Consider the following 16202-nt stretch of genomic DNA (forward strand, 5'->3'; position numbering starts at 1 on the left):
CACCAGTGACACTACACCTCCAAATTAAACTTCAAGGGTATTTCTCTTAAGTCCCAACTTGAGATTTCACCTGAAACCTTGAGTCATGGAAAAGCCAATTGATGCAAAACTATCGTCACCGAAAATCAGGTTAAAGAATATCCTTAAGAGATCACTCGCGCTAAAAGCAGAGTAGTCAGGGTCTTAGTAGGCTTTCCACTGTTAAGTAAATACGAGAAAATGACAATAATCTTCAAACATCTCACGGGACAGTATACATTCAGGTTATCTTTAGACCTTGTTCAGACATTTATGCTAACATTTTGTTCGCTCTAAAAACCGTACTGACACGCATCTAAGTTACATTAGGGCCTTATACATGTGCCACTGAGATCAGATCAGTTTATCGTATCGTATTCGCGTGTAGGTGTGAAGATTTTCAAGGGAAACGGCTCTTGTCGTTACCTGTATACATGTGCAAAATGTGAAGCTGTTACATTGCCTCGGGCATGCGCAAAGACCACGGAGATGTGCTCCCACCTGGTTTGTTTACTAACAACATCAACGTGGATCCGCATCGGGCACAGGCAGTGTAGTGGCTTAAAGTTCCCTTCTTTCTATCAGCATATAGTTCTTAATATTTTCTTTGAATAACCACTCTCGGATGGAAAGAAAACGAGTCTACGCGTGGATGTGTTTCAACAACGGTAGAAAACTGTGTTTGCTCCGTCTTTTACTGGACTCATAATTATATGACAGTGGTATTAGTTACAGTTGAGACACCCGAAATAACTTGCATGCGCAGCAATCCTGAGACGTGATTTTTAGTTTGCACATGAATACTAACGTCTTCTTTGATCCCAGGAAATTTGAGCACATAACCCATCTCCCTTACGGAGATATTGGCGAAAGTTGTTTAACCTACTTCATTGCAAACGTCTAGTTTTTCAAACGTGTCTAGTTTTTGTGCAGTAGTGAATAGAGTCTCAGTCTACTACACCATACATAGCATATATCATGTTTGTAGAAAATGATTAAGGTGCAACAAATGCCAATAAGCATATTTAAATTAAATGATTCACATTGCAAGCAAAATGGTGCGGCTGGAGCACAGGGAGGGACAACGGTGACGCAGTTTGGATGTAGCGACAAACATTTATGTGCTGTAACAAACAGTGTTAACCAGTATGTGAGTAACGTGGCTTTTATTAAAACGTAGCGTGTGTAATGTGTAGCTATTTCATTCCGTGTATTAACCTTTCCGGCTGTCTGTATTACTAGCCAGCAGCAGACGTAAAGGAAAGGGAGCATTTTACTCCCCGGCAATTTCTCTACAAACTTCCATATAGACGCGGGATCAGCAGAGGAAAATCTACTTTCCTTTTGGGAGAAACCAGGCCAGTCGTTCCCACGACTACAGCACCTTGCAAAACGAATTATATGCGTTCCAGCAACAGGTGCTGCGAGTGAGCGCTCCTTCAGTGCAGCAGGGCGCGTTATTTAAGCCAGGCGCTCTCGCCTGAATCCTGACACTGTAGATGCTATTTTATTCCTGCATAGTGCTAAGACAAATTCTAAATAGAACGAAGGTTAGGCATATCAGCAGAGGTATATTTTGGTTACATTAGGATGGCTACGTTTATAGCTTGCGTTTTGGGCGCACCACAATGCCAAGAAGTTTGTCGCGACTGTAATGGCATATTTCATTGTGGGGGTGATTGATAGCTTAAGGCTTACGAGAGGTGTTTTCCGATGTTTTACTGAGTCCTCTCTGTCTCTATCACACACACACACACACACACACACACTAACGGAAGCAAAAAAGGTTTAAATTAAGTGACATCCCTCAAATGTCGCGTCTCCCGCAAACCTGCAAGCTATGAGTCAGTATTGGAAGAAGCCTTAACGTCTCGAAGATGAAACTTCCTGGGTTATTTTGTTTCCTTAGGCTATTAGTTATATTTTAAAACAGCCAGTCACATTGTAGCCTACCACTCATGGAATAAGGAATTTCAAAGAGATGATGGAGTGAACTTTCTAGCCTCCTGTCACCGTCTCCCCCCAGTCACGCACGGCCTCCCCCATGACACATCGGCCTGATTTGACACGCCCTTTTCTAAGCCGAACGAACGTGGTAAACCACCTCTCTCGAAAGCTTCAGACGATCGGCGGAAAAACTAACGGTTTACATCTAGACCCCTTATACATGAGGCAATTGTAACACGTTCGCGAGTTTCTATCGTGGTAGAAGCGATGTAACAGCTTTACATTGACGCATACAAGGGGCTATTGTGTACCTGCCGTGTCTCAATAGCTTCAACGCTCCTAGCCAATCACGCTTAGCGAATCCGTGGTCTGACGGTGATGTCAGAGGTTAATTTATTCCTGAATGGCAAACACCAGTTGTCTACCACGCAAGGGGACTAGCCATCTGCTCAAGAATCAGTGAAATGGTCCGTCATCTTTTGTCATTAGGTTAAATCTCAATCGCAATGAAGTACAATAATTTACACCACTGAGCAGAAGAGCATGTTCAAAGAAATATTACAAGGATGAAAACCAACCAAACTAATTAAACAAAAGGAAATCCGAGACAAAAGTAGGGAAATAAGCTGAACTTTTATTTCTTTTCCATAGGTGAAGGAGTTACAGGCGGCCATTGGTACATGAACTTGTCATTGTCCATTTTCAACACTCCTGGTTCTGAAGAGGGGTCATATTCCACATGGAAATGCTTCACGTTTTACCAGAACTACTAGACTTTGGCACAAAGCAATAATGAAAGCATATCAAGCCAAAAATGATCACATTGATGAAGGTGAACATGTTTCATTTTGTGCTTCTATCAAAATTATATTCAAACGCATTTTGCATTCAGCATCCATTTTTCCATATAATTGAAAGCAGCCCATTAGGTCAGGAAAAGTCACCCGTTTTAAGATTCCACACTCCTCTGTCAAAATGACCGTGTGCTTCTTAAAAACCGCTAGCAGGCTTTGCAGGAACAAAGACATTGCCCAGATATTTCCCCCCTCTCCCAAGCAGAATGCTTCAATTCATTTAAGAAAGCAATATACTTTCGACAGCAAAAAGACGAGTGTTAATCTTCATTCCGGGCATTTGTCTTGAAGATCACTCCATCAACTAGCTTAGGGCTGATGTGGGGAGAAGAGGATGAGCAGCTATTAAGGCACTTTAGAGAAGAGTGTTGCAAGTGATAGAGGAGGAGATGGCTGTGTGGCAGTGCTTCATTAACCAATGCAGTTTCTCAGTTTCTCTCTCTAGGGAGCAAAATTCAGATCATTGTTCATTTATCTGAACTTGAGATTTTTTTTTTTTTTTTGCCTTGACAAATGGACTATAAAACTAGACCATTTGTAAGAGAAACGGTGTGGCCAAGGCTTAAATGATCCCACAAATGTGGATCTTTCACATGTCAAGCTTTGGTGAACATTTGTACCTGTGTGCACCTGCACTCCCACACAGACATAGAAAAAGCTAAAAAAAAAAAAGAAAAAGAAAAGCAGACGATTACAGCCAAGACAAAAATGCAGATTTAGTCAAGTGGAAAATGTTTGATGAGTAGAGTATTGGTTTAAAAAGGTGACCTACATCAGACAAGGTCAATTTGACAGAGAAAACGAGTGACTTTAAAACCGACCCAAATCACTGGTAGCACTGAAGCATTGATTCATAGGATGCTGCATGTGGATCTGACGAGCTGTTTTTTTTTTTTGTTGAATTCACCATGTACTAACAAAGTAAAATATACTGTGCCAAAGTTTTCAAGGGGGGAAAAAAAAAATGCTGTTTTGGGGACAACAAAAATCTAAAACAGACATTGCTGTGTAGTCCACTTCACCGCAAATGCCAGCCACCTCCTTGAAATCACCTGTGGAACAAAAAAAAAGGAAAGAAAACTGTTAGGAGGAACAGAAGGAAAGGATGAGAGGGTCAAGTGAATTAGGATCAGGCCACTGTAGACTGAAACGGTCCTACTTGGCATGAATCCATGATTTAGAGACTTTATCCAGTTACGCCTCTAAAGGCAAGCATAAGGTAACCTGCACCCTGGAGCCAAAACCAGACCCAGAACCAGTTTGAAAGTCTTTCGTCAAGAACCAATCCTCTCACAGATAGAAGTGAGGAAGACACTGACTCCGATGCATGCCACAAATAAAACAAGGAAAATACACCATCAACGTGGAATCTATGGAATAGATGGCAGGATGTTAACGATGTGGAACCACACCAACACACGCCATCTTAACGTGCTAATAAAGACACAGAGATGCACACACACACACCACCTTAACATGCTAATAAAGACAGAGATATGCAGACATACCTTAACGCGCGTTGGGGTCCCCTGATTTGCGTGGGGTCTCCCTCTCGATCTCCTCGGCGTCTGGGTCCAAGGAGTGGAACTCCGCGACGTAGAGGCTCTTATCGATGGTACCCGGAATGGGCTTGATGTCGGTAACCAGTTGGTCTTCGATGCCTTTGAGGTTGAAGCGATCCTCTGACGTGATCAGGTTGATGGCCAGGCCCAAGTGACCATATCGGCCTGGGGTGGGGTGGGGCGGGTTGGGGGATGGGGACAAGAGGAGTTGTTAAGGGGGGCGACTTTCAGTCATTTACATTAAGTCATTTAGCAGACGCTTTTGCCTAAAGCGACGCACAAGGGAGATGGCTTTGCCAGGCTGTTAAAATGACAGGTATTGTGAAGATCAACACATGGACACTGAGTGGAGAATTACACTGGACTCAACCCTAAAGAGATACTTTACACAACACCATGGCTGAACGGCGTCTTGTTCGAACACAGGCATTGTATATGCAGAATTTGGTTTCTCACCTGATCTGCCGATGCGATGCAGGTATGTTTCTGCATTTTTGGGGAAGTCGAAGTTGATCACTACATTGACAGACTGGATATCAATTCCCCTGGTGAACAGATCTGTGTGTGGAAGAAAAGAAGGCACTCTTAGTCTGCATAGAAATATACTTCTACAAACTTAAGACATGCCGATTGGTGGTTTACCTACCTGTGCAGACCAGGTTCCTGCACAGCCCGTTTCTGAAGTCATGGAACACACGGTTTCTATACTCCTAGGAGGGGCAAGAAAACCAGGTCAGTCAGAGATCTGGGGGCCTCATGGGAAAGACAACACCAATTTAAAAATCAACAATTCTGGACTGCAAAGGCTTTCGTCTACACAACTGCTCATTAGGGCTGGGCGGTATGACGGTATATATTGTGCAACCGTAGAAATGTGTCTACTGGGAGATTTGGCTACAAAGTTTCAACCGCGGCATACTCTTTTGAAATCCGATTGAAATTGATTTATTTTTAGATAATGACCTCCGAACAATACATCATCCTGTTTATTATACGGTTCCTCGCCAAACGATAGAAGACATTCCTCCAATATACCTCTTTAACGATTTTGTTGCCGTTTAGTGATTTCCGCTTAGAAAAAAATCATTCTTCAGGCAAATAGAACTCTAAAGTTTCAGGTGTTGCATAGCAACTGATTACTTGCTGACTTCAAGTTACAATGACTTTCCGTTAAATGACCGGACTACTTGCGGAATGATATGAAAGATGGAATTAGATGCACAAAACCTGTTGCCAATGACAGCGGCCATTACTTTTTCACAGTTAAAGATGCACTATTTTCAATAGTTTAGATTTCTTTTCAGTATTTCAAAGTGAATGAGCTGTTGGAGCACAAGGACAGTGAGCGTCTAGCAGCGATTATCATAGACATATACATGTTTGTATGTCTATGGCGATTATAGCCTATCTGTCTCCATGTTACTGTAAATTACATGGAGACCAAAACATATTTGGTACTCCACGTAGATCATAAACCCTTGAATATAAAAACAACTCGGTTTAGAATGTTCACAACTCAGTGAAATCCGTTTAGAAATGTAAACGCTATAGTGCTTATTATCCAGAAAAAACTAAGCCCCATCGTTTACTTGCGTCTGTTTACAGGCCAGTCTTCACCTCACCAATATGGCGGTCAATGGAGCATCTATGTTTATGTCTATCTGTAATGGCTAACTTCTTAATTTTCTTATTTTAATATGTGGCCATATAAAGAAAATGTTTTTTCTCATCATTATTGCGTTAACATATGGACACACATTGAAAAGAAAGTTAACACCCGATTTATCTTCTGAAAGTACATTAAAGAACCACTGAAAGCCACATAAGCACTGGCCTAAATGCCACAGAAAGCTTTTTCCTTTTTTACATGCACTTTGCTTTAATTTACTAGTTAAAGATTCAATGGAAAAATTCAGTACAATGTAGGCCTATACAGGCCACTATTGCTTAGGCCAAAAGCCTATTGAGGCAGTATTGTTTCTGCACCTTAGTATTCTTAAGGGTCAATAAATAAATGTCTGGACACATTTCGCCACCGCTGAAGTGTCCTCTTTTTCAAAAACTCAAACCTGGTCACCCTATGTATATCAAACCGTGATGTATACCGTAACCGTGATATAAAATGACAAATACTGTGATAGAAGATTTTGGCCATATCGCCCCACCCCAACTGCTTATGTGTCAGGCGTGCACACCCCCACACAACCGTTCATTGGATTCCAGCATGTAGCAAAGCACTTTGTTCCCAAATTCACCTGCATCATCTTAGCGTGGATGTAGAAGCAGGAGTAGCCCAGTTGGGTGATCTTCTTGGCCAGGAGCTCCACCCTCTGGGTAGAGTTACAGAAGATGATGGACTGATTGATCTGCAGCTGTAGAGGCATATAATAAAGAAAGTTAGAGCACAGAAATGGACCGATTGATCTGTAGCTGTAGATGCATATAATAAAGAACGTTAGAGCACAGAAATGGACTGATTGATCAGCAGCTGTAGATGCATATAATAAAGAAAGTTAGAGCACAGAAATGAACTACTACCATTGCTACAGCTACTGTTCCTGAGAAATATACATGTATTTTGTGCATAATCTCCATTCTTTCAGACGCAAAAGAAATGTAAATAAATCTGCCTCTGCAGAAGAGACTTGCCCTGGAGAAGAGAGTGTTCAGACAGTGCACTTTCTGCCTCTCAGTGACATAGGCATAGTACTGGGTAATGCCCTTCAGGGTGAGCTCGTCCATCAGGTTGATCTCGTAGGGCTTCTGCAGATGTTTGTTCTGGCAAAACGAAACAGAAAAGACGACAACATCACTTCAACGCTTATTTCAAACGTTTCATTCTGGAGCCCAAAACAGAAGTATTATGCAGAAGACATCTAATCTGTTATTTACAGTTACATTAACATTAGTTATTTAGCAGACGATTTTGTCCAAAGCAACCAACAAGGGAGAACAGTCAAGCTAAGAGCGATAAAACCTGGTGTAACGATAAATACTGCTTTTTTTTTTTTTCAAGAAATAGAAAACGGCATAGAAAGAAAAAGAAGTGCGGAACTGTCACTGCTTAAGTGCAAGTTATTAAATCCAGTGCCAACTCACCATGAATTTCTGCACAGTGACAGGGAAAGTGGCAGAATAGAGCAGGATCTGCCGGTGCTTGGCCGTGAAGCTTATGATTTCCTCGATGAGCACCACAAAGTCCTGAGACAGAAGTTTATCGGCCTAAAGGAACAGAAGCACACAAGTGTGATTAGAAACGTTCCGCAGCGCTGGTTTTGCAATGCTCACAAAGGAGTCGGTGTGAACCGCACACGGCCTCGTTTCTCACCTCATCCATCACCAATATTTGGACTCTGTCCACTTTGGCCACACCTTTTTTGATGAGGTCCAGGATCCTGCCTGGAGTGGCTATCACGACATGAACTAGCAAGAGGGAGAGTGAGCGAAACATTTCACAAGGGACACCGTTCACAATGGCCACCAGGTAAGCACAGTAGTATGCAAAAAAAATAAAAAAGTACAGGTGAAACAACAAGATACCTAGTCCGATCATAACAGGCATTAGGCGTAACTCAAAGCAGCGTCTACCCGACTTGCGTCGATCACAAGTGGTGCGGTTACCGTAGAGCAATCTGAAGAGTTCTGTATTACACTGAAGGACACCCTGGCTCCTGAGATGAAAACAACCAATACCTGTCTCATCCAGACGCATGATGTCGTCCCTTAGGTTGGTGCCTCCGGTGGTAGCCATGACCTTCACCCCGCCCATGTGTTTGCTGATCTGGATACTGATTTGGCTGACCTGCAGAGCCAGCTCACGAGTGGGCACCAGCACCATTGCTGTGGATCGAGAGAGCAGAAGAGCAGGAGTTCAGGGCATGGCTGGGATACATTTCTGGCCTTGTGTTAAATCTAGCACCACTAAGTTTTCTATTATGCTTATGTTTACAATTTTTTAAATGTATTGTATTATTATAGCTAGTTTCTAATATGTAGGCACTCAGATTCTTTTGAATGAAAAGTGCATTTAAAATAAAATGAATTTTTATTATTATAATTACTAGTAGCATCATAGCAGTTTCATGCATTACACTTGTTATAAAAGGGGCAAAATACAAATCATGCATCTCGGTTGGAAATGCAGAAATGCGCCCCTTTATTCGGTATATCACAACACTGTTACTCGGAACGCAAAAGCATTAATGTCACAAAAAATACAACACGGCTGTTTGAAACAGGCACCATGGGTCGCATGTGGCCATGTTTTTATTTATGCATTTAGCTCGTTTACACAAATGTAAGTGTAAATTGGCATCAGCAGGAAGCAGAAACGAGCAGAAGGGAGAGTGGGTGTTAGTGGGAATGCTACTGCGCTCGTCCATATGCACGCACCTGAATAGACAGGGTGCCCCCAGTGCATCTACACTACTTGCCAAACAAAAGCCTGATATAATCAATCTGCCTTCCATACGGGCACAGCCTAAACTTGTGCAGGCCAACTGTTTGTACAAGTGAAGGACATACTTAAAAGGCACCCAGTGCAACTTTCGAGGCTTAAAAATAAACATTCAATTTCTAGTCTTTTTTACACGTAGTAAGTTTCAATAACTCCATACCATTACACATCGACATTCAAGGAGCAAAGATGAGACGTCGTTGTGGTGAGAACTGAAAGAAAATCCATTTTTCCCCCAAATCTTTATATTTATTGGTTCCACCAATAAATAAAGCAGGATTCCAGTCAATGGAAAAATGGCCTCTCCCCACCGGCGATTGTTGTTGTTTACGATTTTCTATCAGTTCTCACCACACAACGATGTCTCATCTTTGCCCCTTGAATGTCGATATGTAATGGTATGGAGTTATTGAAACTTACTACGTGTAAAAAAGACTAGAAATTGAATGTTTATTTTTTGAGTCTCAAGCCTATAAAGTTGCAATGGGTGCCTTTAAGGCCAGACGATTCATCTGAACACATAACTTAAACATAAAAATGCAAAACTAATGGACTGATAAATGAAGGACTTCAGAGTTTAGATCACATTTGGATAAACCTGTGAAATTATGAAAAAAATAATATAAACATGTTTGAATGCGTTCTCTTTTCAACATTCTTTAATGTGCGGCTGTTTTTAGTTGCAAGTTCTGTAGATCATCGCAAAGGTAATTACAAAACCCACCACGGTCAGTCTTGTTTTTTCTAAAAAAGGAGAAAAATAAATATGTCCACGATGCAAAATTATTCAGCCACTTCACTTGACAAAAACGACTGAAAAAACGGCTCGCGAAATAAAAACCAAACGCATATCAGTTGCTAAAGTCCTTACCCTGGATGTGGTCCTTCTTCAGGTCTATCCTCTCCAGCATGGGGATGAGGTAGGCTCCACTCTTCCCTGTGCCATTCTTGGCCCGGGCAAGGATATCCCTGCCAGACAGAGCGATAGGAATACTCTCCTCCTGCAAGCCAGAAGCAAACGAGCTCAGAACACCTCCGCAAATATCTCCAGAGCTACCTCCACCACGTTAATAGTAGAATCCTATTACACAAAGCCAATCACACTTTCACACAGAAATTCTTCATGGACTAAGCGTTTTAGTCGATTTATGTATTCTGCATCAATTAATATACTTGGCTGCAAATGCATATCTTGATTCAGGGAATACAAGTTAATTGTATATATCTGCATGTGCAATTTGGACCACAGGATGACATGGCTAGTAATCTCGGCTTTGAGAATGGAACGGACTGTAGAGATATTAGGGTTATAATGTCTTTACTGGGGTTTGCTTTAAAAGGGCATGCAAAGAATTTGGCATTCTACTCCGAGGTGTAATATTTCTGGAGGCAGTTGAAGTTTAGTTCTGAGATCAGACTAACGGGCATTTCCAAATAGGGGTGTTGAAATAATGTGTTGAAATGCAAGCTGCATCGATTATTGTTCATAGAAAGTCATAATTGTGACATGGAAAAAATAAAAAGGTAATTCATCTGTTGATTTACTTTTAATTATCAATCACAAAGTAGGAAGTGATTTGAGACTCAAAAGGTTTAAAAATGTTTTGTCGGTTTAGAATTGATAATCTGTTTAGAATAGATAATCGGTTTATAATCGTTGACCTCTGAATCGGAATTGAATGGTGAGGTGCCAAGAGATTCCCACCCCTACTTCCAAACCGTCAGAAGGGTTTGCTTGGAGTTTGGCTGTTGAGGCTGGCTTACCTGAATGGGAGAGGGCTTTTCCCATCCCATCTCAAAGATGCCCATCAGCAACTCACGCTTCAGGCAGTAGTCTTCAAACTCATTCCCCTTCGTAGAGGTCACATCCTACAGATGAACATGCAGATGAGGCACAGTACAAGTACGTGGTGACAGGCAAGTTTGTCAGAGCACAATACATTTCAGCCAGTCAGGACTACATAGACTGGTCCAAGATAAAACCCAAGATAGGTGGGGTATTCTGAGCCCTACGACAGAAATGTGGATTTAGAAGTGAAACTCACTGAGGTTCGCATTCTGCAGTCTTTTGGTGGTAGCTGCAGGCACTTCTTCCAGTCATCTCCAAACCTAGGATATTTGACAGCAACAAATGATTTCAACGTACGATGCAAGAACACGGTTGGATACGATGCAGATTTAAATATACAAATGCCTACCGAATACCATCACTGGTTTGGGATATGGTGCTTCCAACTTGAGACACACTGGATGCCTTGGTTTGCAGTGTGGCAGAGGACATGGGGAGAGACTGAAGTCCAGCAGGCTTGGGGGGTCCCCTGAGCTGCCCGTTTGGTTTGCCAAGTCCCATGACAGAGGTTGGGTTCTCTGTTCTCGCAGTAGCCATGGCTTCAAGAGTTTCTCCTCAATTTTTCTTTTGTTTGTTTTTCAAACTTTCTGACTTGCTTTCCAAATACACTTTGTTTGTTAAAAATGCCCTTCGATGTAAACAGTTCTGCTGTTTATAGAACTTTTGAGTTTGGCCTTGTGTGATTGACAGTTCACACAGACTTGTACGCAGAGAACTCTTGAAAAGAAGAGTGTCTGACGTATAACAAATTTGTTTACATATAGATCTATATGACAGCTCTCCTAAAAGAAGAGAAAATATTATTTATATGAATAAATAATTATGTCCTCACTCACAATATAAAAATCTATACGAGAGTGATTGCTCTGGAGTTCACGTCCTGTTTAATACTTGCTAAAGCAAAACTTAACACAGGACTCCTTGTCTATGCCTCAAACGGACTTCCCTGAATTTTTATGTAATTTACAATTATTTTGTTGAAAGCTCAAAGTTCTTTAGTAGCTCTTGGGTAAGTAGTACCGCTGGTCTCGTCCTAAAAGCCAAGTGCTGTTTTCTTAAATGTTCTTTCTTCTACATTCAAATGGGCTTGTTTTCAAAAATGGCCCTCAGAATTAACTTGGATTAATATGGAAATACACGTTTTCAAATGCTGCAGGCTACTTCAAATAGTCCTTTCAAATATTTATATTCTGCAGGGAATCTCCAAAAAGAACTTGACTTGGGATTCCCTGAAATGTTTTGTTGTTTGTCTTCGGTGTGTTTGTGCTTTGAGTCTTGAATCGCCTTCTCTCCTTGTATCTTTGTAGTCTTTGGGTGATGTGCAAACAGCTTGAAAATTCAAAACTGCTGCAAAACCTATAGAGAAAGCAGTCGACAGATGAGTGGTGGGCACAACTGTCTGTAGCCGTAGGGATTACAATAAAACTCAATGTGAATATGAAATGAACATAGGCAATTCTTAACTCAACGAGAGCAAAAATCTATGTGCAACTCCCGCAATTCTTACACACTGAAATGAGGGTCTACCATCAATCTAACATATTTACGTTGCAACAGATTTCGTTACTTGCGTTAAAACCCTCAAATGAACTTACAACAAATTATACAAAGACCTTAGGTTGTCCTATTACTTTGTTACCTAAACACAATGGTAACATATGAGAGGTAAAGACAGATTATCTAGCTACGTAAAGGATTCAGCTAATGAAGTGACTTGTAAGCTTTTTACATTAGTTTTTCACTCAAGTACAAAACTCGTTATTGCCAACAAACTATTACAAACTAAGCTTCAGCGTTACCCCACGACATATTTCTATTGACACGCAGAAAAACGAGACTAACGTCAAACAACGAAGAAACGTTGACAAACACATGTCTCTGCTACTCGCGTCCCTTGATAAAGCTTTCTACCGGCGCACTTTTAGTGGATATCCAAACCAACCCTAAGCAAGCCGTAGCATTAGCAAGACAGCTATTTTGCTATGCTAACAAACTGCCATGGCCGATTGGCCAACCAATTCACGAAAGTACATGACCGATGTCGTGTATCAAAAAGTGTGACGTTAAAAAAAAACCTGCCTGACAAACGTAAGTTGAGAAAACAACAATGAATGCCTTAAATGTTTCAAATGTTAGTTGTTAGCTAAATTACCAACGAAAATGTTTTACCTCTGTATGATAAAGAACGAACGTAGCTAGCGAACTTTAGCCAAAGCTACAACGCTAACATAGCAGAAGAAAATTAGAGTTTAGCTTAGATTATTAGTCAGACACTTACTTAGCAATACATACTTAAAGGCATCTACCTGGTCTATTTAACAAGTGTAACGCTAACGTACAAAAGAGCTAACGTTGATTGTTGCTCATTAAGTTAACCTGACAAAAGCCAAGTGGCTAGATATAGCTTACTTAACTAACGTTGCCTACACTGCTAGCATTATTTACTTCTCTTGAACTAAAGTTATCGAATTAATAACAAACAAAACAAAGTTATTTATCGTAAATAATATTGCGTTGCCTTAAAAGTTTTGACGTACCAATACGTGGTCGAATTTAGGCAGTCCAATTTCTTGGAGATGTTAATTAAGATTATAGCTAACGTTAGCAGCCATATCCAGCTAACGTTAACAATTTGACTAGCTATTTATCCACTCGGATAACTATTCTCGGTGTGCTAATGGCTAACAGTTCATTCAATTCATACTTGAGCTAAAGTCACAATGCTAACATTAGACCTCCCCCGTACATTTAAAGTTCAATGGTCAGGTCTACCTCGTTGATTGAAGAATGTCGTCTTATATTCAACCGAACCTTGGTCTTAATGGATCTTTATGCTTTTTTTTCCTGTAAAGTCCACACACTCGACTCTCTTTTGTCTCTGCGCAATATGGACGCACAGTCCTCGCTCTTTTTTTTCCAATCTCCAACTCAACTCCACTGCCCGAGTTCCCAGAATACTATGCAGGTACAAGAACTAGCCAATCACCGAAACGAGTTCAAATTTGGTGTAAAGTGGGTGGAGCCAGAGTCCAGAGAAGTGTAGATATATCACTGTCAAATAACACGTACGTTAAATTACACTAAATCAAACTTAACAATCGTGTCAAATCAGAAAATGTTGTGTTTGCTATCGATGAGTCAGACACCGTATGGTTAAAGAAAACCTTTAAAACTATCTCTCTCAGATGAAATAAGTCAGTGAAAGTTGCAGAGTGGAGAAAAAACAACAACACACACAAAAAATGTATATATTTGGCATTTAAACTATATTTTAAATGTGGTAGTTTACAAATTGGTACACTGACTTTACATTCAAATAAACAAACATTTACTGAAATATTTTGAATCTGAAATTTCCTCTCTTTGAATTCCATCGTACCCCTTATGTAAAAAGACCTTTGGTACTTTAATACAAATACATTCATTCTCCTAGTTTCATGGCTCATATACTGTAACTGTACCCTAATAAATTGTGCCCCGTGCAAAAAAAATCTTTATTTGGTTGAGAGTAAGGAGGAAACAAAAGTCATCCATTTTGTTTGTCACCCAATGGGGTAATAAGCACCACTGTTATTGTGCTTCATGATCAGTGCATCCTTGTTGAACATTTACATATTTTACAGTGATAACAAATGCATGGTCTGAAGAACAAACTGGTGTTCATTGCAACTACATACTAAATATAAACAGTATTGACTGCTCATTGACCGTTCATGAGGCATCTTCACTCACAAATGAGTAGTCATTACGAGGGAACAGTGTTTTTTAGTTGATTAGTCCAGGCTGATCTCCCCTTTGTTATCACTGTTCACACTCATCGTAGATACATCCGACTGGTCACTGCTACGACTGGAGGACCGTAGAGGGCCTTCTTGGTGATAAGGGGATCCAGGTAGACCAGTCGAATAGATTAAATGAGGGGGCATCAGTACACTCAAATGCTGTGCGAAGTTAGGGTAGATGGGGGGATATGACTGGGGCATATGTGGAGGAAATGGGCTCTCTCTGACCACACTGTGAGGCCCCAGGTTCGTATGCAGCAACACTGTCTCCTTGACCTCAACCGGAGACCGTCGGCTTGACAGACTATCTGCTGCCGGACCAAGAGGGGATTGTATCTTGGGGGTGAAGGGAGAACATCCAATACACTGTGGAGAAGAAGACCCTAAAAGAGCCGTGAAGAAATATGTGGTTACACAGCACTAAACGGAGTGGGACATCTTACGTAATCAAATGTAAAAGGAAATCAAATTGAGGTTTACACTACTCGGTATAACTCACCATTCATGCTGAATTGCCTTGGGTGGGGTGTATTGAGCTGAGGGGACTTCACAGAGCTCTCGATGTCATTAGATTTGGGCGGTAAGCCCCGTGATCCCTTCCCACGGAGCACATCTGTTACCTGAATATAAAATGGTGAAGTTTGAGTAAAACACTCAGTGCGTCTCAAAGTCTCAAAACTAATTATTTGTCTGTCAACCAGTGCCTCAGTGCTGTTGTTTGAAATATTTCTCAAAAAAAATGTTTTACTTTATGTTTTTTTATACACTTAAATCTGAGTTGTATAATGTGTTTTGTTTATTTATTTTGTCTGTTTTGTTTTGTTATGGTTTGTTTATTTATTGTTCATCTGTATTATGTCCCCTCGATCAGGGCATTGCTGCAAAGGAGCCCTGTACTCAGTCAATTCTCCCTGAATAAATAATGATTATGATGATTTGGCCATAAAAGGAGAAAGACAAGTTCCTTGAGGCACCATGAGCACCACTGCAATTTTCTATTTGATTTGATCAATTATTGTAATTTAATTGATCAGCACTTTGGTCAACGTGAGTTGTCTTAAAATGTGCTTTATAAATACATTTGACTTTGACTTTGTAAAGGCCAGAGTATAGAAATATTGCTATTTGAATGCATTACAGATAATGGCCATATGATGGTGCTATTGACTGAGGATCTTAATGTGCCAACAACAATGAATGCTCATAATCCCGATCATGTTTGGTAACACATGCACATATGTCTGCCAGAAATCACATGTCAGATCTTTCCTGGTTAACCCCCAGCCCACTCACCCTCTTGTTTTTGGCCACCATGACAGCTGTGTCGTTGTGGTAGTTCTTCAGACTGCTGTCCGCTCCGTTCTTCAGCAGGGTGCGCACTGCCTCCACGTGCCCCCGGCCACAGGCGCTGTGCAGGGCCGTGTTGCCACTGTAAGACTGGCCGTTTACGTCACAGACATACTAAAGCAGAGAAAGAAGAGAACGATAAAAACTTGCTTGTCAGTCACGCAGGGAACACAAGGGGGCGCCAAATGAATTGTTCAGCTACAGCAGTTTCCTTAGGGAGTAAACACTTAACTTGTTTTACAACCTCAATTACAAAAACAATTCTACTGTTCTGTAATGCAGATATGTGTAGTGGAATAGAATACAATAGTGATTTGTACTTCGATCATAGTATCCCTTTTTACATATCATATGTTGACTACTTCACAATTTGACCGATCAAAACTA

The 16202-nt window shown here is 40.9% G+C and overlaps 2 protein-coding genes across 3 annotated transcripts in view; both read right to left on the reverse strand.

The window, feature by feature from the left end:
- Nucleotides 1–2578: 2578 nt before the first annotated feature.
- Nucleotides 2579–13594, reverse strand: ddx61 (DEAD (Asp-Glu-Ala-Asp) box helicase 61). 2 transcript variants are annotated; one of them, XM_080857661.1, is made up of 14 exons: nt 13459–13594; nt 11036–12042; nt 10883–10946; nt 10602–10706; nt 9709–9838; nt 8075–8221; nt 7710–7804; nt 7481–7603; nt 7031–7159; nt 6637–6753; nt 5028–5091; nt 4838–4939; nt 4328–4546; nt 2579–3871 (listed from the first exon to the last, which is right to left on the reverse strand). In XM_080857661.1, exons 2-13 carry the CDS (start codon nt 11221–11223, stop codon nt 4329–4331), a joined length of 1482 nt encoding a protein of 493 aa, XP_080713787.1. In that variant the 5' UTR covers nt 11224–12042; nt 13459–13594; the 3' UTR covers nt 2579–3871; nt 4328. The 2 variants fall into 2 exon arrangements, with proteins under 2 accessions (XP_080713787.1, XP_080713788.1); XM_080857662.1 differs by having other exon boundaries at nt 13433–13590.
- A 763-nt stretch (nt 13595–14357) lies between these two features.
- The window catches only part of bcl3 (BCL3 transcription coactivator), a gene marked incomplete at its 5' end in the record, with an annotated part of 23833 nt that continues 21988 nt past the window's right edge, over nt 14358–16202 (reverse strand). The window contains 3 exons of the mRNA XM_080858133.1: nt 14358–14851; nt 14968–15088; nt 15762–15929. Of these exons, the coding sequence (XP_080714259.1) occupies nt 14460–14851; nt 14968–15088; nt 15762–15929 (681 nt within the window). The 3' untranslated portion in view covers nt 14358–14459. The remainder of the gene's footprint in view (nt 14852–14967; nt 15089–15761; nt 15930–16202) is intronic.

The sequence above is a fragment of the Sprattus sprattus genome (assembly GCF_963457725.1).
Source record: "Sprattus sprattus genome assembly, chromosome: 19".
Taxonomy (NCBI): Eukaryota; Metazoa; Chordata; class Actinopteri; order Clupeiformes; family Clupeidae; genus Sprattus; species Sprattus sprattus.

What these genes read in the sequence shown, in the direction of transcription:
- ddx61 (XM_080857661.1), bottom strand. Translation starts at nt 11,223, where the DNA reads ATGGCTACTGCGAGAACAGAGAACCCAACCTCTGTCATGGGACTTGGC. An exon ending in ACTGCAGAATGCGAACCTCA is followed by an intron (nt 10,707 to 10,882) that starts GTGAGTTTCACT and finishes GTTCATCTGTAG; the next exon opens with GATGTGACCTCTACGAAGGG. An exon ending in AAATATTGGTGATGGATGAG is followed by an intron (nt 7,604 to 7,709) that starts GTGAGAAACGAG and finishes CTGTTCCTTTAG; the next exon opens with GCCGATAAACTTCTGTCTCA.